A 23465-nucleotide genomic window follows, 5' to 3' on the forward strand; every position below is an offset into this window, starting at 1 on the left:
TTTGCTGTTGAAGCTGGTGAAACAGCTGGGCAAGTGTGCACACATCTGCATGGCTTTTTTTCCCTGTTAAAGGGGTGAAAGAGGTGCTCTTGAGCATCAGGCTCTGCACAGGGCACTGGAATTTAGTGAGAGAAAAGGCACTGGAGAGAAGTCATTAAAGCAAACACAGAAATGCAAATACAAACTTCAGCAGACCTGATTAGACAAACCACTGTGGCTCCCGCAGAGCTTTTCCAACCAAGTCAACCAATCAGTGGATGTGGGCAGGAGGCCAATACACAGCAGTATTGGGAAGGGCTGCCTTAGCTTGAGGCACCATGGGGCATCTGGGGGTCATACTGGGGGGGTGCCCCATATTTCTAAACTTTAAGATTTCCTTCCTGGGAATTTCTGGACCCTGACTGCCCTTCCTTGAGAATGCTTGTAGACAGGTCTATATCCTTAACCAGTGCTTCGTGGCATCTGTCCCCAAGATGCCCTCCACCAGCCCTCCCTACCTGTCTGTTTCCTGAGTGTTTCTCTCCACCTTCCCTCTGCAGACACGTTTGCCAGTAAAGTAGCAGCAACGCAGGACCAGTATGCGGACGCCTCCATCGGGAACGTCACCGGGAGCAATGCCGTGAACGTTTTCTTGGGCATCGGAGTGGCATGGTCCATTGCAGCCATCTACCACGCGGCACACGGACAATCCTTTGAAGTCTCACCCGGCACTCTGGCCTTCTCCGTCACTCTCTTCACCATTTTTGCTTTTATCAGCGTGGGCGTGCTGCTCTATCGGAGGAGACCCGAAATCGGAGGTGAGCTAGGCGGGCCGCGGACTTCCAAGCTGCTCACATCCTCACTCTTTATCCTCCTCTGGCTCTTGTACATATTCTTCTCATCTCTGGAAGCCTACTGCCACATAAAAGGCTTCTAAAGGAACAATCAGAGATAGTAAATATATGTATATCTATATGTATCTATATAGAGCAATATATAGGTATAGATATAGATATAACGCTGTGTATAATAAAACAGAGAAAGAATAAAAGAGATTCGCCATGTTCACACACCTGCTGATGGAAAGCAGCTTTGGAGCCTCCTTTGAACTAGGCAGGACCCCAAAGTCGGCTGGACCCCTCCTCGGGTGTCCTTACTTTGCAACTCTACCAGTGAGAGCAGCCGGCAGCCCCTGAGCACTTTCCCATCACTCCCACTGACTCCGGGAGGATGGATGCGAAGGCAACTGGGCGAGTCGGCACAGGGAAGCTCAAGCGGCTGGCTAGAAGTGGAGCCAGTGGGCAAGGAAAGGAGAGCAAGGGCCCCAACCTCCTACCATCCTCCGTCTGCCTTCGCCACTTGGGAACGTCTCCTCCGGCCCTATTGGAAAGAAGCAAGAGACCAGACTGAAGACAAGGGGAAATTGGGAGCCTTCTAAGGATAGAACACAACCATTTTCATTGTTTGATTTTATTTTTTTCTTCATTTTGATGTGTGTACAATTAGCATTCCTCCTCCCTTTCTCCCCGCTCCATTTTCCCCTTTCCCCCTGTTCTCTGTGCTTTGGGGACACAGCCATGTGTCTGGTGTCCTGTGCTGAGGTCCCACCTCATCCCTTCCTGGGCATGCTGTCTCGGTACTAGTAACATTTGCATGAACGAAATGACCCCTATCTGTATATAACATCCTATAGCGATAGTCCTTCCAGCCGTGTGGGTTGATCATTGCTGATACAAGTGTTTTCTTTTCACCTGGTTTTATTTATTACAGTTAGTTTAGTTTCTCCCATAGGTTTTGGGGTTTTTTTGTTGTTGTTCTTCTTTGGTTGTTTGTTTCCCCTTCACAGAGAGTGACAGGAGGGAGAGCTTTCCCCACTCCCTGCTCCGTGCATGTGTCTCGGAGAAGCAATAACAGCCACACGGACATAGGTTTTCTGTGTCCTTGGAGGCCAACTGGCAGCCCTCATTTCAGGACCTGTCCTTGGGACTGCTCCTTCCCCACAGCCATTTGGAGGCAGAATATTTCAGCACAAGGGCTGTAAGGAGTTCTCCTGGTGTGCCACATCAGGGCGCAGCCCTGGTACAGAAGTGAGGGGCTGGTGAGCAGGATGACGGGGAGGAGGCAGAGCAAGGGATGTGTCTGGCACCCAGCGAGCATGTCCCTTCTGAAGCCAACGGAAGGGGCCACTTCAGGATGCTTGCAGTGTCTAACCCTACCCATGCTTCCCACCAGCCATACCAGTGTCCCAGAACGACTATCCCCAGCATGCATACCCACCGGTGAGCTCCTCCAACCTGGCTGGAACGCACCTCTGCACCGTAACCCTTGGGCTGGGGTATTTGTATCCATTGTGAATAATGTGCAGGAACTTCAGTGAACCTGTTGTAAGAGTTTCTCCAGGAGTCTGAAGATTTTTTTTTTTTCCTTGTCAACCCTTTTCTCACTTCTGAAGGGTTATTGTGGTTTTCTTTTTGGCTTTTCATTTGTTTTAAGGGAAGAACTGAACACAGTTGCAGGTTGTTCAGGTGTGTGATTACCGTTATGTACAATGACTTCATTTTCATTTGTTTGCCTTCGTTGATTTTTCATTGTGTGTATTGCCCACCACTATAGGCAGTGAGTCCACTTATTGTGATGATCCTTATAAATGGTACACAGTGCACAGACAAATAAAGTTTGCGATGATTCCTCATGGACCCAGTAGTGCTCCTGCATATTCTCTACGGAGAACCCTCCCCTTCCCCCTTGTTGTCTCTCTGTACGTGGCACCCACCTATTTCTTCATCACTTTGCCTTCGTTGTGTTTCTGCTGCCAACAAGGGCACCAGGGCCCTCACATGCCCACTTCTGCCTCATGGGAGAGAATCGAACGCTATCACCGAGCCTGGCCCTCTCCCAAAAACCCAAGGCTGCTTTGTGCCACCCGATCTGCCTGCAAGCACTCGGCATCCCCCAGGATGAGCACAGGTTGAGCATCAGCATCACTAAGCCAAGCGCGGTTGCTCACATCCACGTGCTTTCCCCAGGCACTGAACTATATGAGCAGAGCAGCTCTCATGACCCAGTAATTACATCTCCTGAAAGGTGATGCTGGTGTTTCACTCTCATCATCCTTCGCTTCTCTGCAATGAACCGCACTCACCAAAGTAATTAACAAGTCAAATGGGACTTGTGCAGCAGCCTGCTTTAACAGGCAGTAAATAACTGTTCTGCTCAAAGAGCCTTCCAGCGGGGATGATGGAGCACTGCTTGCTTAGGACACGGCCTAAATCACGCAGTTAACGCCAGCCTTGTTTATGCTGTTACTCTCTGCCAGCCGCATGCTTTTGGCATCCGTAACAAGTTTGTGCAGAGCATGATGCCTCCTTGCCCAGCAAACAGCACTCCTCAGGACATGTGGGCTCCAGATGCCCCCAGTTTTGGGGGTGATTTTCTCCCTGTGTTCATCACTTCCTACAAGGACAAGAGGGCAGGGGAGGGCTGGAGACCCTTTCTGGTAGACACGTGCTTCAACTATGCCAAGCAACTGGATGTGGTCTGTGAATTCAGTGTGCTATTTATTTCTGCTGTGTGCCAGGAAGAGAGGACTGGAGCGTATGTGTTATTGTAAGGGTTATTTTTAAACGCTTGGGTATGAAGCGAGAGCGGCGGTACTGGGTGCTACGTATATGTCTAGGGAGGAGGACTGAACACCTTACCAGCTCTAAAGTGCCAGCGTGCCAGAGGCAGAGAGAAGAAAGAAAGTTTCATGCTGGAGGGAATGATTTGGGAGAAGTCTTTGCAGGATTCCTCCATGGGCTTTGGCACCTGCGCCCATCCTGGGAAGCACATTTGCAGAGCGCCAGGAGCCTCTCTGGCCTCACAAGATGCCCAACCACACACGCACACAGCTGTGGGAAAGCCTGTTTATCTTGTACAAACTTGACTTGTGCAGGAAGGCATCCAGAGGCCTCTGTATTCTTGCAAAATGCGCCGAGGGACAATAAATACAGCCAGATTCCTCACCTTTTAAGGACTTGAGACTTCCCTCTTTTGGAAGCAGAGGTGCCAAACTCGTCAACAGCCCTGGCATGAAGGGATGGGAACACTGCCGACACAGGCACTGCTGACTGGATGTCCGACATGTGGACCAGGGGCAGCACCGCAGTGTCCCCCTATTTCTGGAAACCCCATTGAGGGGCTGCCAAAGCACGTGCCCCCAACCCGAATGCTGTGACTGAGCTGGATGCACCTGGTGGTCGGGATGCAGTATCAGCAATGCCCCCCCAGCATCTTGGGTGTGAGGCCAGGCAAGCGATGGCCACTATGCTTGTTTCCAGGTGGCAGAGGAGAAGACGGGCACACTGAGCCTTTCCTGCTGGCTTTTTCTGTCCCTCGCTCATGGGGTGTTGGAAGTTCCAGCGTTTCTGCTGAATTTCCACGTCGTTGAGGCCCACGGATGCTGTCGCTCCCCCACCTAGGCATGTCAGAGCAAACTGAACACTGTAACTGGGGGCTCAAGGTCCTCTTCACCTCCTTCAGCCCAAAAAAGCACCTGCTCTCAGCACTAAATGCTCTAAAAATCACCCATTTGCTCCACATTACAGTGGGCAGAGCTAAATCAAGGCCCATTCCTGCTGCGTGGTGATGACACGAGGCTGTTCAAAGCAGGTAGGAGTCAATGTCCTTGCTGGGAGACCTTCAGATGCAGCAACTTCTGATACAGACCCACCCTTAGATCTCCTGGACCCTCATGGGACATGGGGGACATTCACAGCCCTCTCCCTTGGCCACTCTGTGGACACTGGATTTATTTCCTCTCTTCTATGCCCAACTCAGAACCTGTTCCAGACCAGTTTGGAGGTGAAACCAGCTTTCACAGGCTGCTGGCTCTGTGGTGGTCTGGTCTTGCTGAGCAGTGAGAGCTGCCTTGAGCAACAAGACAAGCCAGCACCTCACCTATCTGTTCCACACGGCTTCCCTCTCCTTCCCAAGTCAATGTGTATTTGTTCCCCAATGGCCACCCTCCTCACAAGGCTCCTCCAGCTCCTGCTCTGCACAGAGCACTAAGCCCACAGTGTCCCACGGCAGGAGGCTGCGCTCTGCGGATAACCCGGCTCTCCAAGCTTCCCGAAGAGGCCACAGCTCAGCAGTGTGGCCAGATGGGACTCCATGTTGGTGGAGAGAATACAGCAGGGAGCCCTCCTCCGAGCTCCAGCCTGATGCTGGGACAAGCAGCCAGACAGTGGTAAAGCCACCTCAGGACCAGAGCTCTTGCAGCCTCATGGAGGCTCCCATCAGCGAGGCAGAACCCCGCTGGGGCAGGGGGGAGAGCCCAGCAGCACTCCTCAGCCCTCCGAGCCCCGGTGGACACACCATGCCTGGCAGCCCCCAGCTCGAGCCTCCCCATCTCTTCTCTCGCGCGGTTCCTTGTCGGCTCACACGTTGCAGCTACACTATTTGAAAAGCCATACTATTTGTTGGTACGACTCTTTTCGGACTGTCAATTTATATATATTTGTTGATAAAAAAGGTCATCTTGGGAGACGCTCGTGGTCTACTGGGGAACAGTCACCCAGTGCTGTATATTCTGTACATGCTGTATAAACAAAGCAAAGTATTTAAGCCTAAATGTTTGTGGGGAGAGGGGAGGCCAGCAGTGGGCAACCTGGCATCCCCTGGGGTGAGTGTGGACACGGGGACGGGACCCGGCCCAAAAACAGGGCAGTGCACCCGGAGATGCAAGGCTACATTGGAAGCCATGGTGACGCCGCGCATCCCGTCCTCAGCAGAGCCTGGTCATAGAGCCTGCCCCGTGCTTTCCGTGTCCTTTGAAACCATCTGAGACAGTCGTAGCAGCCTTGAGAAATTGTGCTGAGCTCATCTATTTTTCTATCTGTGGTGTTTCCCGGTTCCTAGAGAGTAGTGAACAAGTTCCCCTATAGCTGAAAGTGACATGTTCAAAATAAACATACGACTGCAGAAGTGGTTTGTAATAATAATTTATTTGAAATATTCTGCCAAAGATAGCTCTCTTCATGGTCTGTAAACGTCGTTTCTCTCTCTTTGCTCTGAATGTCATTGTGGAAGCACCTTTCTCCCTGCTCTCTTTGGAAGATTTGCTTTTATTTTGGTATGTTTAAGGGCAACGAAAAAGACCCGTGTTTTGGTTTTGTTTGCTTGGTATTAACCAGATAGGTATGAGGAGGAGCAGAGGGATGCAGGGGGGCACAGGGGGATGCAGGATGACTTCTGATCAATTGGGTGATGGATGGGACACAGCAAAGGGGAGGAGATGTGGGCACGCACCTATGGGATGAGCTGGGCCCCACAAAGCCACCCCTGGGGGATCACACTCATATGGCCCCACAGCCACATCTGCAATGACTCAAGTCAAGGCCGGGCCTGATGGGTGTGGGTTTAACCAGCGGTGAAGCTGCCCAGATCCTTCTGCTCCAAACTTAGAGATTTATTTTTCATGTTGGGGAAAAAACAACAAAACAAGAGTCTTATTTCTCTCCCTTGTAATTTCTGCTTGAATGAGCTTTTTAATGCTAGGAAAACACCTCCCGTCATCGTTTCTGATCCTCACGCCTGTTGCTCCGGGAACTCATCCATACCCATCAGCCCCCACCTTAGCAGAGATCCGCACGGCCGAGGGGTTGGGCTGGATGGGTCGCCGGGTTGGGTGGTTCGTTCTTTTTGCTTCTGGGCAGAGTCATAAAACTCCTTGATGGTAAGAAGCCAAATTAATGGATCGGTGACAAAGAGACGCGTCGGGAACGGCTCCTCGTGCGCTTGTGATGGAGAGGAGGCAGCGGTGTGGGGTGCGGGGGGTGAAGCGGGGACATGGGGTGAGTGGGATGGAGCCCCCAGCAGCATCTGCAGCCACGGCATCATGGGGACGGGCGGCAGCTGGGAGAAGACCTGGGTTTCTGATCACTGTGCATTTTGTTAATTAGGGAACTCAAATAGTTTTATTTTTACCAAAAAACAAAAAAAAAAAGAGAAAGGAAAAAAAAAAAAAAAAGAATAAAAAAGCCAACAAACAGATAATCTTTATTCCGGTAAAGACAACTGTTGACTTGAGGTATATATATATAAATATATATATATATAAAGCATATATATATATGTTATTTGAATGGTTTATATGCTACATAACATGGAAACGTTGCGAGGTGTGTCATCCCAATGTACAAAATAAACGACTTTTCCCTGCATGCTGCCTGGGTATGTTGTGACTTGAATTAAGAGGTTGTATGTTACCCGCCCGGGGAATGGCCTGGCGCTGTCCATCACATCACACGTGTATTGCTGCTGTGTCGTGTCCGGTTCCGACGAGCCGTCCGTCATCCGTGTGCTTCGTGGGAGAGCTTTATCGTGTTAAGCCGTGCTGTGTAAACCTTCTCATTGCCTGCAGTAGCCCAGAGTTGTACAAATCAGTGTCTTCAGCCGTTTTTCCTAATTTGACCACATTTCCTAACACGAAATATAGATGTTTGTAAATTCTTCATTCATTTTGTCTTTATCTTTATGGGGTTTGGTTTTTAATCTGGCAAAGAGTTGCCCCCAAATCACCTCCCCTGCTCATGGCTCTTGTACCCAGTGGCTCCCTGCAGCCAGAACTGGGCGATGGGTGGAAGTGGGTGATGGGTCAAAGTGGGGGCGGGTGGAACTGGGGGTGGATGTGATGGGGGATGGATGCAACTGGGGAAGGACGCAGATCACCGCGATCCTTCACAGCTCAGCAGGACGGGCTCCCGAAGCACCAGCACTGCTTGTGGGGACTGCCAACATAGAGACCCATGAAACCAGACAGGCCTTTAGCAATGGATGCCCATGGCAGGACGGGACTGGGTGCCCACCTGGGGAGCCCCCCACACCCCCACCCCAAATCGCCTCGTGTTTGGGCAGCACCCGGGGACCGGATGGGGAGGCGCGTTTCCCGCGTTGGCCCCGCCCCCCTCAACCCTCATTGGCTGCGGGGCAAGCAAGTTTCCCGCGCGCGCGCCACGGCAGCATGGCGGGGGAGCGTGCGGTCGCGCTGGTGCGGGAGCTGCAGAGCGCTGCGGGCGGGAGGCTGCCGCCATTCAGGGTGAGTGAGGTGGGAGCAGGGCCGGGGGCGAGCCGAGCACGGCCCGTCCTCATGGTGTGCCGTGCTGCAGGCCGAGGAGCTGCGGCAGGCGCTGGAGGAGATGCGGGCGCTGTACGAGCGGAACCAGGCGGACGTGTGAGTGCCACGGCGGGGCCTGGGAGGAAGGGCCGTGGAGCTTTATAACGCCGCCATATAACGGGGCTCCCCGTCCGCCAGGTCTGAAGCGAAGGCGGGGCGGACGGATCTCATCTTCCTCATCCGGTTTCGGCACTGTTGCCTGCTCCGCAACCAGCGCTGCATCGTGGCCTACCTGTGAGTGTTGCGTGCCGGGCCCCGAGCCTGCGCTGCCCCCGGCTTCCTCCTCTACTCGGAAAGCTGGAACTAATAAACGGGTCGAAACCGGCATCCTTCAAAGGAAGGAGGGTGGCCTGAGCAGAGCTTTTTGCCTCTCGTGTTCCTCCCTCCCACCCACCCCCCCTTCCCAGGTACGACCGGCTGCTGCGGATCCGGGCCCTCCGGTGGGAGTATGGGAGCATCCTGCCCAACGCCATCCAGTTCCACATGGCAGCCGAGGAAGTGAGTCAGCCTGCTTTACATCTGTGCCCTCCTCTCCCTCTCAGTATTCCCTTACTCCTCCCAAATGACTATTTAGTACAGTCAGAACAGCATAACCTCTTTTTCCTCCGCTATAAACTTGAGACACTTGATGTGCCTTACTGTAAATACCAGTTTGGTTTGTTATGCCCAAAGGATGCAGTCCCAAGTGCATGATAAGTAACAGTGTTCTGACTGTTCTTGACTGCTTCAGGGATCACCACCTCCATCAGATCGGACTCACAGCCCACAGAACTTTGTTCATAGAATCATAAAGGTTGGGAAGAAATAAGGTCATCTGGTCTGACCATCCTATTCCCCACGTGCTGTTCTCAAATGCTGTCCCTAGACTGAAGCACAGAGCTGGTAGCACTGTCAGCACGTTTGCTAGCCCAAATCCAGTCAGCCCTGTGCTCAGGATGGATTTTGTCCCTTTAGAAGAACTTTTGTTCACAAGGAGAGCTCTGGCAGCACAAACCAACCAGAGCTCATCCATCAGGAACGTGTCCTTCAACATGAGCCGTGTGGCTCTGCCTGAGGGATTGCTGTTGGCATCTGCAGGTGGAGTGGTTCAATCGGTACAAGAAATCCCTGGCTACCTACATGAGGTCAGTGGGAGGAGAGGAGGGACTAGACCTTACACAGGACATAAAGCCTCCCAAGAGCCTGTACATTGAAGTAAGTGCAAGAGTGCTGGTCTCTGCCTGTCAACAAACTACACTGAAAGATGCGTGACCGGTCTGCAGGGAATGGGTGTTGTGTTGGTGAGTGCTCTGAATGGCAGTGAGAAGTTCTTGCAGCGTGTGTTTTTGTAGAAATACAATTCTTCTGAAGACCTCTTCAGATCAATGAGAAACCCTGTTCTCACTTAAGCATTGCTAACAAGGTGTTGGTGCCTTCTTGTCATTGTTTTAAATAGATTTTCATAGATTAGACTAGAAATCATTTTATGCCATTGATACAACAAAGCAAGAGGAAAGTGACTTCAGAGTCAGTAGCTGAAGTGCTCTGTTCTCTTAGAAGGAACACATACAATCAGCCTGCTCTTTAAAACCATTGCACTGTTAACAGACTGACGTTTTCTGCTGCATGTGTGGGGAGGCTCTAGAAATGCTGCTGTTGTGCAGCACTGCTCTTCCCGTGGTCTCTGGAGCGCCTGCTCTGCCCACTGGTGCTTCTTGCTGCAGGTGGAGGTGTGAAGAGAACATCAGGTAGGGCCCACAGTCTGCAGGGTCCATCTGTTTTGTATTTTTGGGTCAGGGCCGTGTGAGGTGGGTAGGAATATGTCCACGCTTCAACCACATGCTCCATAACACTCATGTCAGCAGTGATGTCTGCTGTTTTCTGTGGGAGGTGTGCTGATCAGACACAGCTGCCCTTCTGCTTCGCAGGTACGGTGTTTGAGAGACTATGGGGAGTTTGAGATCGATGACGGCACCACCGTCCTGTTGAAGAAGAACAGCCAGGTATCTATGACATGAAAGCAAGGTCTTAAATCTGCTCCTGTTTTCTTTCCCTTCTACTCCTGTGACATAGCCCTGCTCCTCCCAGCTTCACAGCATGTCACAGTTCCCCCATATGTGGCTGCTTGTGTGTGCTGTGAGCCCTCTGTGTGCCCCAGGACTGCACTTCAGCCCTGCCTGATCTGTGATGCAGCAGAGCTGGCTGGGTAATAACAAATCCAGTCTGCTCATCTTTCAGAGAAAATCTGTCTGTGTTTCTGTGCAGCACTTCTTGCCTCGCTGGAAATGTGAGCAGTTAATCAGACAAGGAGTCCTGGAGCACATTCTGTCATAAGTGTGCAGGACAGGAGGGACAGCCTTTGCTTGGTGGTGTGTGCAACGGGAAGAAAACCCTGGTGTGTGCAGGACTTCAGCCACCTCAGTATTTCAGAGCATCCTCCAGCTCCTCTTAACAGCCTGAAATGAAGATCAGCTCCAAGTTTATAAAGTATGCAAACCATACTGGTCAGCACTTCATGACCGAAGGGTGTATAGCAATAACACAGTGAGCCTGAGAGTCCTGCAGTGGGTGGAGGGTTGTTTGTAAGCACCACAGCTACAAGCACAGTTTGTGAATGCAGTTTTGCTTGGAGCAGTTCTTTGTGCCTTGGGAAGTAAGAGACTGACCGGCTGTGTTCTGGGAGAGCTCCACAGCTGCCAAATAAAGAACTGCTTCAGCCTTCACTTTTAATAACTCCTGAAGAGTCAATGTTATGTTCATTAAATGCTCTCTGGCCTGGTTCTTTTGTTCAAGCCAGCTTGACTGTGCAGGGTGGTGCTCAGGTGATTATTAGGTGTCTCAGTGAACTTCAAGTCAGCTCCAAGGGTTTCTTTCTGGGGCTGGACACAAAGCTTTGCCTCCCATCAGAAGCACACAGATGCAGTTAATTAAGCTGGTGAGTGAATAAGCACTGAAGACTGGGTCACAGGCCTAGCCTAGGTTTCTCCCATCGTGCCTGTGCTTTGCCTTAGGTTTCTCTGTGGAGACACTTTTTGCCAGAGCACTGGTCACTATTTGGAAGAGAGGTGGGAGAGGGAGCAGAAGGTTCTAAAGCTTTTGTCATCATGAAACTGATGAGACTGAGAAGTTGCTTGCCCTGTGGTTTTATTAGAGGAGCTGCTCGCTTCTGAATAGTGGCTGAGAGACAATGCTTCCAAAAACATAAGCTCCAGGTACAAAGCAGTATCTTAAGGAAGGATGCAAGCAGAGAAGTGCCCAAGCAGTTTTTGCACTGCTGCTCCCAGGAGCAATGCCCTGCCTCAGCCAGGGAAAACCCCTGAGCTAACCATAGTTTGTATTTTGCGACCTTGTGTGAGCTCTCATCCTTACCAGCTTCCCCAGTGACCCTATTCTTTAGGGCTTTGTGCAGAAAAATCACCCTCAGACCTGATGCCTCCTCAATCAGCCCTCTCCTGGTGTTGTCCTGTCCTGTTCCTGGCAGGAGAGGGGCTGGAGAGCTTCCCTGTACTGCCAAGGCTAGGAGTTAAGAGCCATGTTGTCCTTGCATATTTTCATGCCAAAAACAGCTTGATCTATGTTGAAACCCTTTTGCCTGTCTTGACTGTCAGCTTCTGTGTCACTACCACGTTGCAGTCAGGCTTGTTTAGTCTTATTCCTGCAGCAGCCATCACAGTCCCTTGAGAATCATAAAAGTTCTTTCACAGCCCTGTTCAGAACAAGGCAGGGGTGTAATGACTGATGTGCAGAGGGTAACACGCTGGGCTGATCAATATATCTGTTATTTGCTCATGTGAACGCTTGGCTTTGTGGCATTTTAGAAAGCTTATTTTGGCAGGAGAGGTACTCACTGCCGGTGTGTGAAGACTTAACAAGGAAGGCAAGATGCTGTGCTTTACTTACTTACCATATTTCCTGGTCTCCTCTGAGGAGGTGCAACAAGGACAGCTCGCTGAAGTGTGGTGCTGCACAGCGGACCACCAGCCCTGTCCCAAGCCTTGGAGATTCAAATCTGAAGAGGACTGTTCCCTCAGATGCTCTGATCTGCTTACGGCAGAGGCAACAACCCACCAACAGGTTAGTTTGGATCCTAGGCTCAGGCTTTAGGAAACTTCAGGCTCAGAGCCTCCTGGAGCCCAAGAGGAACTGTAGGGAAGGAAAAAAAAAACAGTTCAGCAATAGTTGTAGGAGATGGCAGCAAGTACTGATGCCACAATACAGCTTTCTGCTCAGAGTACACCAGATGCAGGAACCTGCAGCCCTCTGCCCTGGCTTTCCAGATGCAGGCAGCTCCTGGGGGATGGCTGCCCTGAGGCTACAGCACACGCTGCCACTGGGACCGGCAGCAAAGATGGTGTTTTCAATAAGAAAATTAAACTACCCCCAGGACTAGTTTCTTTGAAGCTTCTCCATTTTCTACTTTCTACCCAGGCAAATCCTGGCAAGATCAGGAAGGACAAAGCTGATTGCCCAAGTCATCCAGAATTCTCCTTTCATATCTGACAAACCTCAGCCAGGCTCAGGAGCAAGGCTGCCACAGCAGTGCTTCATCATGCACTCAGAGATGCTGGTGTGATTTTTTCAATGAGCTTCTTCAAGGCCAAGGCCTGCTCCTGCAGCATGTGGTTCTTCTTCTCAATGCTCATCTGCTTCAGGTCAGCTGCCTGCAGGGCAACCACAAACCCTCTGTTTTCTTCACTGAGATCTTTAATCAGCAGTTTGTTCCTGGAGAGTTGGGCCTGTGGTACAGACAAGAGGCTTAAGGTTCAGTATCCCTCCATGGGAGACCCAGCCCAAGTAGAGATAAGTGGCACCAGCACCTCCTGCACTCACCTGTGCATCCTTGAGGCGAGCTGCCCCATCTGCCAGTGCAGCTTCAGCACTTCTCAAGTCACGCTGCAACCCCTCTGCCTGCTCCACAGCTGCCTGCAGCAGGCGTTCATGTTCTTCCTTCAGCAGGAAACAAAAGCCTGATGTTAAGTTGGGCTGTCCCAGCAGCCACCAGGTCACCAGCACACTCCGTGTGAATGGGGAAGCAGCGGAGGTGTTTCAAGATGCAAATAGCCAGGCAGGGGGGTGCTTAAGAGTAGCACAACAGCCCCTTGTTCAGCACGTTTTAAAACCCAACACCTTGTTGACTTGGTGCCCTACATTTAAAGCCAGCCTACTCTGTGCATGGCCATGTGGAGAGCTCAAGCTTTCTTTCCACAGCCTAAGCCAACACAAAAGTGTCTCCCTAAATGTTTCCTGCCCTCTAGGCACAAGGTATCTGGTCTGAGGTAGATGAGTAGGAGTGGAGTATATTTGTGATCAAGCACAGATTGGTGAAAAGATTCACAAGGCATGAAAACTGCAGTTTGAATTTGAAGATCAGTTTCATTTTGCAGGTACAGAATCTTCCACCCAATCCTCTGGTGACCTTGACCACAGCTCCATTCTAGGTTAGTAGTACTCCCTCTCTGATACCCTTGATGGAACTCCTGCAATTCCATGCTTACCTGGGTCCCAACCAGCTGCCTGCATGCCTGCTCAGCCTGCTGCTGGAGGTTTGCCTGGAGCTGCTGAACCTTGCACTGTTCCTCTCTCAAGCTGGCTTGCAGCTGTTCAAACTGTTCCCTTGGCACCACGTTGTTCAGCTGTGCCTTGACCTGCTGCAGCTGCAGCGCATGCTGAGTCTGAGCCAGACTCAGGCTTGCTTTGGCTTCAAAGAGCTGCAATAGAGAAAGGTTGCTAGATACAGCTTTGTGCCAGCAATAGGTTGAAGGTGTGCTCCACATAAAGCTCCCTTAATGCTTAAGCAGTACACATAAAGCTTAAGCAGCACACTCAGCCCCCACCCTGGGTCTCAAGACAGCATGGCTACAGCAGACCAGTAGAATCATGAGTGATGTTTGACATGCAGCATGCAAAGCCACAGATAGACAGTGCTGGGAGCTGCAGAAGGATGACTCATTTGTTGGGCTGTCTTTTCTGCTTGGGGAAGGTGTTCAGTACAGCCCTAAGCGGGCACACACCATCATCACATGGACTACTCAGCTGCCTACTACCTTGTCACTGACCAAATAGCACCTACTTCCTCCTGCGATGCCACAAGCTGCTGCCGAAGCAGCTCCATCTCTGACCAACACGTTGCATGCTGCTGGCAGTGCTCCAGCCTCATGGCCATCTCCACTCCTTGTAGCTGCTCAGCTTCCACAAGCTTCTGGTTCTGCAGCTGGATGGGCCCAGTGCTGGCACTGCATCCAGCCTCATGATCCAGGTGCTCACGGCTCAGCTGATTCACCTCGATGTTCGGCTGGGAAACCTCCACTTTGCTCTTCCCACCCTGTGAAAAAAAAAAAAAAACAATAAAATAAAAACATGTATAAACCCCCCCAGCCAAAAGTCTTAGTGTTAATAGCTTCTCACCGATGTCTTCAACTTTACTGCTACAGCCAGCTCTTGCACCTTCTCTCTGCTCAACTTGTTCACGTGTTTCCTGTCAGGGAGAGGGATACAGTTAAGCTTGATGACAGAAAGCAGCAAACACAGCCCCCGTTTTGGGGACCCACACAGCTGGTCTTGGTCAAAAGGAGACAAAGTAGGCTAAAACAGACATGGTCCTGAAGTGATTCCAAAGTGAGCGGGTGCCTTTGCCCAACAGGTGTCTCAGGGCAGAAAGGCGAGGACACCTGAAGTCCTACAGCAGTGTTAGAGACCTAAAATCAGAGTATGAAGTACAGTGGGAAAGACAGCTTAGCAGACAGTTGCTATTACTGAAACATGGAGAAAGAGTAGTAGTAGGTCTTGATGGAAGGAAAATAAAAGATAATAAGTACAAACAGCATCAGACTCTGAATTTATGTTGCTTCCAGCTGACTAAAATCAGTTTGCAAACTTGGCTGATCAAGACATAGCTAGGCTTCATTACAGGATAACCAGGTGGCAAGCCCTACACCTGAGTGCAGTAAGGCCATGTCTGGAGAAGTCAGCTTGTTTGTGACTATATAATGCTGGAGGTGATGGCTGTGAGACCAAATGCAAGGAAACCTTTCAGCCTCACCGTCTTTCCCCTCCTACTGCTACTCTTAGCCTCCCATGAAGCCAGAAATACTGGCATCTGCTGAAAGGCAGCTCAGCCCTGTGTTAAACAAACAGCACAGTGCTATCCAACAGTCAGTGCTAACCTTTAAGTCCCCTCAGGCTCCATGTTTCGCAGGGGAGAAGAGCATGGGAGAAGAGCCTATCTAGCTCAACATGGAAGGCAGCACTGCAGTTTTTGGCACTGAATGTGAGAGGCAGAGGAGCTGAGTGGGGAAGTTCTTTTTCTACTCCCCAAGCAAGCAAGCAAGGAGTACTAGTGCATTGCCTAGTGTTTGCTCCCCCTGCTTGGCAGTATGCTCCACACAGCAGCCGCTCTCTGAGTCAGTTTTACATCAGGATTCACATGCTGTACTTCCTGTGGAATCTCCAACACCCACATACAGCTGTACAAGGCAGAGGAGATGAGTGCACAGTCAGCCAGGGCCACGTGAGCACATCCCAGCTCTCTGACCACACTCCCCTAGTTAGGAAAAGACATGTTGGGGACAGCAAGACAGAAGAGAGCTGCCGTCAACGTCTTGGACCAACATGTTAAGCAGCCCTGTGTTACACAAGGCATCTGGTCTGTTTTTGCTGCCGCAGCACTCAGTTCTGCAAACTGCCTGAGTGCTCAAACCCACCACTCTCTTGAGGTTTGGGGATCGTTTTCCAGCTACTGCACAATGTCCTCAAGCTGCATCAGCTGCAGCTTCAGCCTGTTCCTCTCCCTCTGCAGCTCCATTCTGACAGCCTGACTGTCATGTCTCCCGCTGTGCTGCTATGTTGCTCTACCTCCCTCCAGATTATATTATGTCCTGACATCCTGCTGCCTCTGCTGGGTGAAGGCAAATCTATCTTTGCTTCCTCTGTTTCCTTCCCAACCACAGCTCCTTGTCTATCGAGATTTTGTTTCTCTATGATGAGTGCATTCAGCTTTGGCTCCAGCTTCTGGACTGAGCAGTCCATTTGCTGCAACAGACATCTGCACCAGCCCATCAAAACACCTTTCATTTCTCCTCTGTTCCATCGGTGCTGATGCTGCAACGGGAATTTCTGGTCTATCTACTTCCCTGAGTCTTTGGTACATGCTCCTTTCCAACTGGATACCAGCTCTCCAGCTACATCATCCTTTCAGTAACAGAGTCCTCAGGCCTGTGATTTGTACATTATATTCATTTCATCCTGGTGTCTTTTGTTGCTTTACACTGTTCTTTCCCACCCCCCCCTTAACAGCCACCATTTCACACATCTTGACTTGCTTCCCATTTATCTTCTCTTTCATCATATCCCCCACAGAGACACTGCATCCTTTTCCTCCTGGACTCACCACTGCCTTTCCTGGGCACATTGCTCCCTTGGAGCCTTTACCATTGAGAAATCTTCACCCTCTGTCACCCCCCCTTAGACACAAAAAAAGAACACCATACCTGAGGCTCCCTTCGTTCCTGCACTGTGTTCTCAGCTCTTCTCCTTCCTGGTTCACTTGGTGCCTTGGATGGCCTACGTCCTGGTGCTGAAGTTCAACCCTGGCCATCTCCATCTCAAAACTCTCCTCCAGCTCCAGGTTCTGCACACGTTTTTGCTCTTTCATGACATCAGTTACAGCCTGGTACTTTGCAACTGTTTCTTTCTGGTCTTCCACCTTGTTTATCTCAGACTTGATGCTTTCCTTGCTGTCCTTCCCTCTTTCAAAGCTTTTCCTCATTAGTTCCATTTCCTCCTCATAATAGTTTACCTGTTGGAAAGAAACAAGGTTTGTACATTAGCACTGTGCTCCTGAGGAACCCTGTCTCCTTCAGTAACTCTGACTCGAACCACATTAATAATTCCTCTCATCAGGAAACACTTGAGACATTTCTGCTCCCCAGTGAACTCAGGGCTATAATCAGTTGCACACAGCAGCCTTTAAGAAACAAATATCAGTGGGTCCCAGTTTTCCCAGCTGTCAGCACACCTCTTTCTCCTTGTCTGCAGCACTGGGACTCCGTAGAGAAAGGAGAGGCACCACCTCTACACCCCTACATCCTTTCTCCACCCTGCAGAGCAGTCCCTTGCCCTAGAGGTGGCGGTGAGGAGCTGCTGCTCTGCACAGCTCCCTGCGACAACCACAAAACCCAGGGTGGGATTAGCACAATGGAGGCAGAAGGTCTGCAAGCAGCTTTGTGCGCCTTGAACTGTCTGTCATCTGTGTGGCAGTTTAGGATTTACAGTTGCAGTGCTGCAGTGGAAACCCAGCAAGAATGCATGACCTCTAGTTCAGCAGAAAAAGAAGTGAAGGTGGAAACTGATCCCTGTTGGTCCCTTCCAACTCAGGATAATCTATCCTGCTGCTGTCCAGAGAGCTGGGCTTACACTGTCATCTTAGCGCAAGCAGGTTACAAGTGCGCTGGAAGCCGGGGAAACAGAGCTCTGGTAATTTCCATGCTCTCAGGAGGCACATTGCTGCTTCTCCTCTTGGCCTTTGTGCTGATTTTACAGGGACAGTGCAAAGTAGTGTCTAGTTCCATGTAATAAGCAACACTCACACAAAATATTTGCAAGGTGACAGAGTTATTCACAAAGCTTTTGCATGTCCATGAGGGCTCTGCATCTTCCTAGCTGATAAAATGGGAACAGAGATTTCCCACCTCCATTCGCCAAGCAGCTGTGCAGAGAATTCAGGACATCAACCCCCACAACTCTCACCTTGGTTTCCAGCTGAATCTTGAGGTCCTGCAGCTGTTCTTGGAGCTGCTGCGTTGTGACTGACATCTCTGCACACAGAAATAGGAACCAGATGGTTGGGAGAAGGGCACACCAGGAAAATGATGCACTTTGAGGACAGGCCTGGGTCCACTGCCCTTGTGCTTGTTAATCAGGATTGCTGCACACTATGTGAAGTGCTGGAGTCTGGTCTCCTGACTCTCTAGTCCAGCTTCTGCTCAGAAAAGACTATCACTAAAGCCACATTCCCCATCTGTATGGCAACCAATCCCAAGAAGTTTTTTCTTAGTGCTTGGCTTGAACCTCCAATCCCACTTTATTATATTGTGTTTCCTCACCACTCTCTACAGTGAAAATCTGCCTGTTTGTTCCCAGCTGCCAAGTCCTCATGTTACTGTCACAAGCTCACACATTGGAACCATCTCTCTCGCTCCTTCACTATCCATCATTCCTTTCTTCCCTTGCATGGCTGCCCAGAGCCAAAACCAGAAGCAGCCACTCTACACTCCCATCACCACAAAACCTTGCTCTTGCCAAACAGACAGAGATGTCCCAAACCCTCCTGCATTTTACCTTCAGCCAGCAGCCCTCTCTCAGCCCTGCTCTCCTGCAACTGAAGACGCAGCTCTTCCAGCTCTCTCTGCAGCACGTCATTCTGGTCCCACAGCACCTGAGGCAGAGACAGGCCATGACACAACTATGAAGTTTCCCAGGACTGGGACAGAATATTCCTAGGTCGCAGAGGGAACAAACCAGGGTGAGATGGTGCTGATCCTTTGGGAAGCACTGCACGAGACAGGTCCCACTACCTCCTTAGAGCAGAGAGCTCCAAAGCCAGCACAGGAGTTTATCCAGTCTCGGTGCTTTCATCACCCCACAGCAAAGAGTATCACAGATGAACACCATGCTGAGCAACAAGCCACTTCCATGCAGGTATCTGGATCTGGGAACCCACTTGTTTCACTTTACATCCTGAATCTTACACTGGATTCATGAGTGTGTGAGGAATCCTGCCCCAGGCCACTTTGAGCCGACATGTAATTACACCCTATATACTGCTTAATCCAGAAAATGAATGGGCTGCATGAGAATATAAGCTAGGAAACTTCCACAAATCCAAACTAACAAATATTACTAAGCAGATCTAGAAAAGAGTAAACCCAGTTTGTTTAATCTCCATTCTAAACAGAAGGGCAGACAGAAGGACAGAGGCTGCCAGCATTCAGGATTCAGCTGAGTGCTTAACATGGCAGGATGAAGCCAAAGGCATCTCCATCCAGCTGCATTTGTATTGACAACCCTGGGACAGCTCAGCCCTAGGAAGAATTACAGCACCAAGCATCTTCAGCCCTCTGGTGCCACCTGGAGCACTGCTATATTGGACAGTGCTTCAGCATGTTTGCCTTTAGCTACAGCTTCAAGACAAGCGATCTGCTGAATCCATCCAATGGCTTTGCTGCAAAAGCACAGATTTTAGCCTCTGTTGAAGAGATCTGTCAAGTCACCTTCCCTACCTGGTGGTGCTCTGCAATCACACGTGGCACTTGGAAACAAAGACAAAGCAATAAACACAGGACACTGCACACTCAGGAGCCAACACAGAGAACACCCAGCAATGCAAAACATGCAAGAGACACACATCTGTTAGAAACCAGAGAAAGGTGACAGAGGCTGTGCTCACACCCCAGAGTGCCAAAGCTCTGGGCAGCAGCACAGTACTAAGAAGGAGGTGCAACACACACAACACCTGCCTGGACCGTGCACACACTGAGTACCTGGATAGGCTTACCTTGACTCTCTAGCAGAGTCCAGTAATTTTGTAAGGGTTGTGAAGCGAGAAACATAAAAAGAAAGGGAAAAACAAAAAGGTAGAAGAATTTAGCTGGCAGCATGCATTCCAAAGGAGCACAGCTTTCTCTTTCCATTCAAGAGAAAATACATTACAGCAGAGCCTGGAGAGGTCTGCCTCTATATAATGAACTACATGATTCCCACACAAAGTAGTCCATGGCTACAGGGTAGCAGGAAGGGTGAAATACACAACCCACCCCTACTCCCCCCACCTGGCAGGGGAACCAACACACAGAGTATTGCATGCTGTGGGAGCAAGATGTTAGGCTCCTTTACTAGGGGCATAGCTGTGACCTGCCTTCTGCCAAAGGCTGCTGAGCAGGGAAAGAAGGAAACCCACCCCTTCACACTTTGTTCACCACTGCCCCAATCCTCTGCCACAGAGTGAAGCAACCAACAGATGTGCAGGTGACAGCTGTATGTTCATGACAGCACTGCTGCAGAGCTGCCCCCTTGTACCTGGCATTGCCGCTCGTATTCCAGCACAAGCTCTGCAAAGTATTTGCCATGGTTCAGGAGCTCTGGGCTGTGAGGCTCTTCCTGGTCCAGCTAAAGAAGCACAGGGAAACACTTCGCATCAAGAAAATTGTCACCTCTCCAAATGGAGAGCCAAAAGCTCTACAAAATCACTGGAGAGTCACAGTCCTAAAGCCCTAGATTCAGAAAAGGGCTCCTACTGACACCAGTGGGATGGGTCAAGTGCAGAATGAGGGAAAAGAACATCTTTCTTCTGAAGTAAGAGACACCCAACTACAGACAGCCTGGCTTCCCCAAATCAGCCACCAACAACACTGACTCATTTCTTTCCCAGATTCCTTTCTTTCCCTTTTTCCATGCTCCTCACTGGAGTGGAAGCTTCAACTACTAACATTAACAAGAACAAACCCTTTATTCAATACTTGTTAAGAAGAAATGGTTTGAACATGTAATTGTCACTTGAAAACTTCAGATTTGTACAGTTTTCTACACTTGCAAATTTCCTCCTTTCAAACCTTGAAAGGCCTTAATTAAGGCACAGTAAGTCTTCTTTCCAGGTTGTCACTAATATGCAGGAGAATTCAAAGTGGGGCAGGGGGGAAACACAACAACTGAGCTGTAATAAACCAAATTTCAAAAGAAAAAAAAAGATTAACCTTTTGAAGAGTTCTCCAGAAGACCCCACTTAACCACAACACAGAAACAAAGGCTACCTTGTCCTTCACAACGAAGCTGAGCTCTTTCTGAAGCTCCAACACCAGCTTCTCAGAGGCTGTCAGTTTCTCACCCATCTCCATGACTTTGTTTTGCAGCTGTGTGTTCTCCTGCAGTAAAAACAGAGAAGATTTTTTGCATTGGGGGTCTTCACACTGCAGGAAAGTTTATCAGTTATGGGCCTTCAGTGGGAAGCTGCAGAACTACTAGCACATCAGTATGCTGATCACAGCGCAGCTCACAGGAAACCCCACTTTGGCCAGGACAGTGCTGACATGCCACATGAGCTAGAGTTTGGCTCAACTCTCCAAACAACAGAAAGAGGCATAGGTTTTATAGAATAAGAGCTAGGCAGCACTGTAGGCATGTCTGTACCTCTGCTTCACAGAACTATCTTGTCTGTGCCAGCACACTGAGAAGACATCAACTCCTCTCTGAACAACCCAGTCTTTACCATCACTTTCTGTGATGATATAACTACATCAACTGATGTTGTCTGTCCAGACTTCTCTCCCAAATGGAAAGAAATGGATTTGATGAGTGGACCATTCAATGGACAGGGAACTGGTTACAAGATCATACTCAGAGAGTAGTGGTCAGTGGCTCAGTGTCTGAATGGAGATCAGCCTGAAGAAAAGAAGTCTCTGAGGAGACTCAGTAGAGGCCTTTCAGTATCTAAAGGGGGGCTACAAGAAAGAAGGGGTGAGACTCTTTAGTAGGGTCTGCTGTGATAGGACAGGGGGAAATGGCTTCAAACTAAAAGAGGGGAGATTTAGATTGGATAAAAGAAAAAGGGGTATTTTTTTTTCACAATGAGGATTGTGATGCACTGGCACAGGTTGCCCAGAGATATGGTAGATACCCCATCCTTGAAGACATTCAAAGTCAGGCAGAACTGGGCTCTGAGCCATCTGATCTAGCTGCAGATGTCTTTGTTCACTGAAGGTGGGTTGGATAAGATGACCCTTAAAGGTCCCATCCAACTCAAATGATTCTAAGATAATATCTCAGGCATGGGCACACCTTTGTCCCTACTATTTTATGTTCCTTCACACAATTTTAGCCTCAGCCATCAGATCAGGTGTCACTAAAAGTTGAATCTTTCTCAACAGACTACGTGAGGGTTCAATAATGTCCTGCCCAGCAAATCTCCTTATTTTAATTGTGCAGTATGGATGTGACTCACAACTTCTCCACAAAATCCTGCCCTTCCTAGCAAAAGCAAGGCAAACTATCTGGCATTGTCACCACTTCTGCTTTGATTCCTCTGAAGGAGTGAAGACATTTAATTCAGGGTAGTTCTACTTACCTTCATCATGAGGTTCAGTCTCCCATGAAGGGTGGCCTCTTTGCCCTGGAGGAACCGTGCATCAGCCTCCAGCTTCACTTGATGGCTGATGGCTTGCTGCAAAAGCAGCTCTTTCACCTCCATTTCAGTCTGAGCATCCCTGGAACAGACAAGCAACATGTCTGAGAGCAGTTGAAACACATTCTCAGATTACTGTGAGGTCCAGGCATCCATGCTCACCCCACAAAAAGCAGAAGAGCAGAACTTGTTTGGAGGGATACAGGAAGCGCAAGTGAAGTGCACACAAGGGATCTTCAGGGGCTTGTATGCCACTCACACAACGTCCAAATAAGTGAGATATTCAGAAAGGGGGACTGGGATAAGGAGGAAGAGACAGTGGGGACCCATTTTCCCTGTTCAACCAAAAGAACCCTTCCTACTTGAGCTTGCCCTGGCTATGGTTAAGGGCGATGTACTGCTCGTCCAACTCCCTCCTGAGCTGCAGGCAGCGTCTCTCTGCTTTCTCCAAGTCCAGTCTGGCCGTGTCCCTCTCTCTGGAGATTCGCCTCACCTGGCTTCTGCAGGCAGAGCAAGGGTGCGTTCAGCTCAGAGACACCTCCTGCAGCCCAATGGAGGCTCTGCCCCTCACGAGGAGCAGCACCCTTACTTGAGGCACTGCAGTTTGTACGTATAGGAGGTGATGTCTGCACGCTGCAGCCCACTCTGTGACACCATGGCTGTGCTGTCCAGGGCTGCAGGCAGCTCTGCCGGGCTCCTTCGGTCTCTGAAACAGAAGCACTGAGTGAAACCACTCTTCCTTTCTGTCAACACCTCTAATGTTACGCCACCTGACTGCTCTCAAGAGGCAGCTTCCCATCTCAACAAGAGCCTTAGTTACAGAATCACAGAATCACAGAATGACCCGGGTTGGAAGGGACCTCAAGGATCATGTAGTTCCAACCCCCCTGCCTGGCAGGGCCACCAAACATACACCTTTACTAGATCAGGTTGCCCAGGGCCCCGTCCAACCTGGCCTTGAACACCTCCAAGGACGGGGCATCCACAACCTCCCTGGGCAGCCTGTTCCAGGACCTAGTTAACACCCACCCCAGCCCTGTGGTGGCCAAAGCCCACCCTCCCATTGCAACCTGCCCACGATCAGTTCTCCCACCCCTCACACACACACCAGCCCCAAGCCCTGACCCCAGCTCCAAGCCCCGCTCGCTCCCGTCCCCGCCCCTTCCTCTCTCCCACCTCTTC

The 23465-nt window shown here is 50.2% G+C and overlaps 3 protein-coding genes across 18 annotated transcripts in view; 2 read left to right on the forward strand and 1 right to left on the reverse strand.

The window, feature by feature from the left end:
- Positions 1-7474, forward strand: part of SLC8A1 (solute carrier family 8 member A1) — a 97319-nt gene extending 89845 nt beyond the window's left edge. For all 14 annotated transcript variants that reach the window (XM_015857026.2, XM_032443663.1, XM_032443664.1 and 11 more), the window contains one exon: positions 540-7474. In XM_015857026.2, coding sequence (XP_015712512.1) covers positions 540-916 — 377 coding nt within the window. In that variant the 3' untranslated portion in view covers positions 917-7474. The remainder of the gene's footprint in view (positions 1-539) is intronic.
- Positions 7475-7933: 459 nt separating this feature from the next.
- On the forward strand, positions 7934-10877 carry GINS1 (GINS complex subunit 1). Its single transcript, XM_015857032.2, has 7 exons — positions 7934-8056; positions 8127-8191; positions 8273-8368; positions 8542-8632; positions 9212-9328; positions 10042-10116; positions 10379-10877. Exons 1-7 carry the CDS (start codon positions 7982-7984, stop codon positions 10445-10447), a joined length of 588 nt encoding a protein of 195 aa, XP_015712518.1. The 5' UTR covers positions 7934-7981; the 3' UTR covers positions 10448-10877.
- On the reverse strand, positions 9580-23435 carry NINL (ninein like). Of its 3 annotated transcripts, XM_032443675.1 has the most exons (17): positions 23392-23435; positions 22873-22989; positions 22646-22783; positions 22227-22365; positions 20917-21027; positions 20186-20275; positions 19665-19673; positions 18449-18545; positions 17858-17925; positions 16600-16907; positions 14519-14588; positions 14184-14435; positions 13609-13821; positions 12944-13060; positions 12619-12849; positions 12018-12256; positions 9580-10095 (listed from the first exon to the last, which is right to left on the reverse strand). In XM_032443675.1, the coding sequence occupies exons 2-15, from the start codon at positions 22938-22940 to the stop codon at positions 12661-12663; spliced, it is 1869 nt and encodes a 622-aa protein (XP_032299566.1). In that variant the 5' UTR covers positions 22941-22989; positions 23392-23435; the 3' UTR covers positions 9580-10095; positions 12018-12256; positions 12619-12660. The 3 variants fall into 3 exon arrangements, with proteins under 3 accessions (XP_032299566.1, XP_015712514.1, XP_015712515.1); XM_015857028.2 differs by lacking the exon at positions 23392-23435 and having other exon boundaries at positions 22873-23194; XM_015857029.2 differs by lacking the exon at positions 23392-23435 and having other exon boundaries at positions 22446-23193.
- Between the last annotated feature and the right edge of the window lie 30 nt (positions 23436-23465).

Source organism: Coturnix japonica, chromosome 3 (genome assembly GCF_001577835.2).
Source record: "Coturnix japonica isolate 7356 chromosome 3, Coturnix japonica 2.1, whole genome shotgun sequence".
Taxonomy (NCBI): domain Eukaryota; kingdom Metazoa; phylum Chordata; class Aves; order Galliformes; family Phasianidae; genus Coturnix; species Coturnix japonica.

Coding starts and splice junctions, on each gene's coding strand:
- GINS1 (XM_015857032.2), top strand. CDS start 7,982: ATGGCGGGGGAGCGTGCGGTCGCGCTGGTGCGGGAGCTGCAGAGCGCT. Junction 8,057..8,126: donor GGAGGCTGCCGCCATTCAGG/GTGAGTGAGGTG, acceptor GCCGTGCTGCAG/GCCGAGGAGCTGCGGCAGGC. Junction 10,117..10,378: donor TGTTGAAGAAGAACAGCCAG/GTATCTATGACA, acceptor GTTTCTGTGCAG/CACTTCTTGCCTCGCTGGAA.
- NINL (XM_032443675.1), bottom strand. CDS start 22,940: ATGGTGTCACAGAGTGGGCTGCAGCGTGCAGACATCACCTCCTATACG. Junction 22,784..22,872: donor TACAAACTGCAGTGCCTCAA/GTAAGGGTGCTG, acceptor CTCTGCCTGCAG/AAGCCAGGTGAGGCGAATCT. Junction 13,822..14,183: donor TTGTGGCATCGCAGGAGGAA/GTAGGTGCTATT, acceptor TCTCTATTGCAG/CTCTTTGAAGCCAAAGCAAG.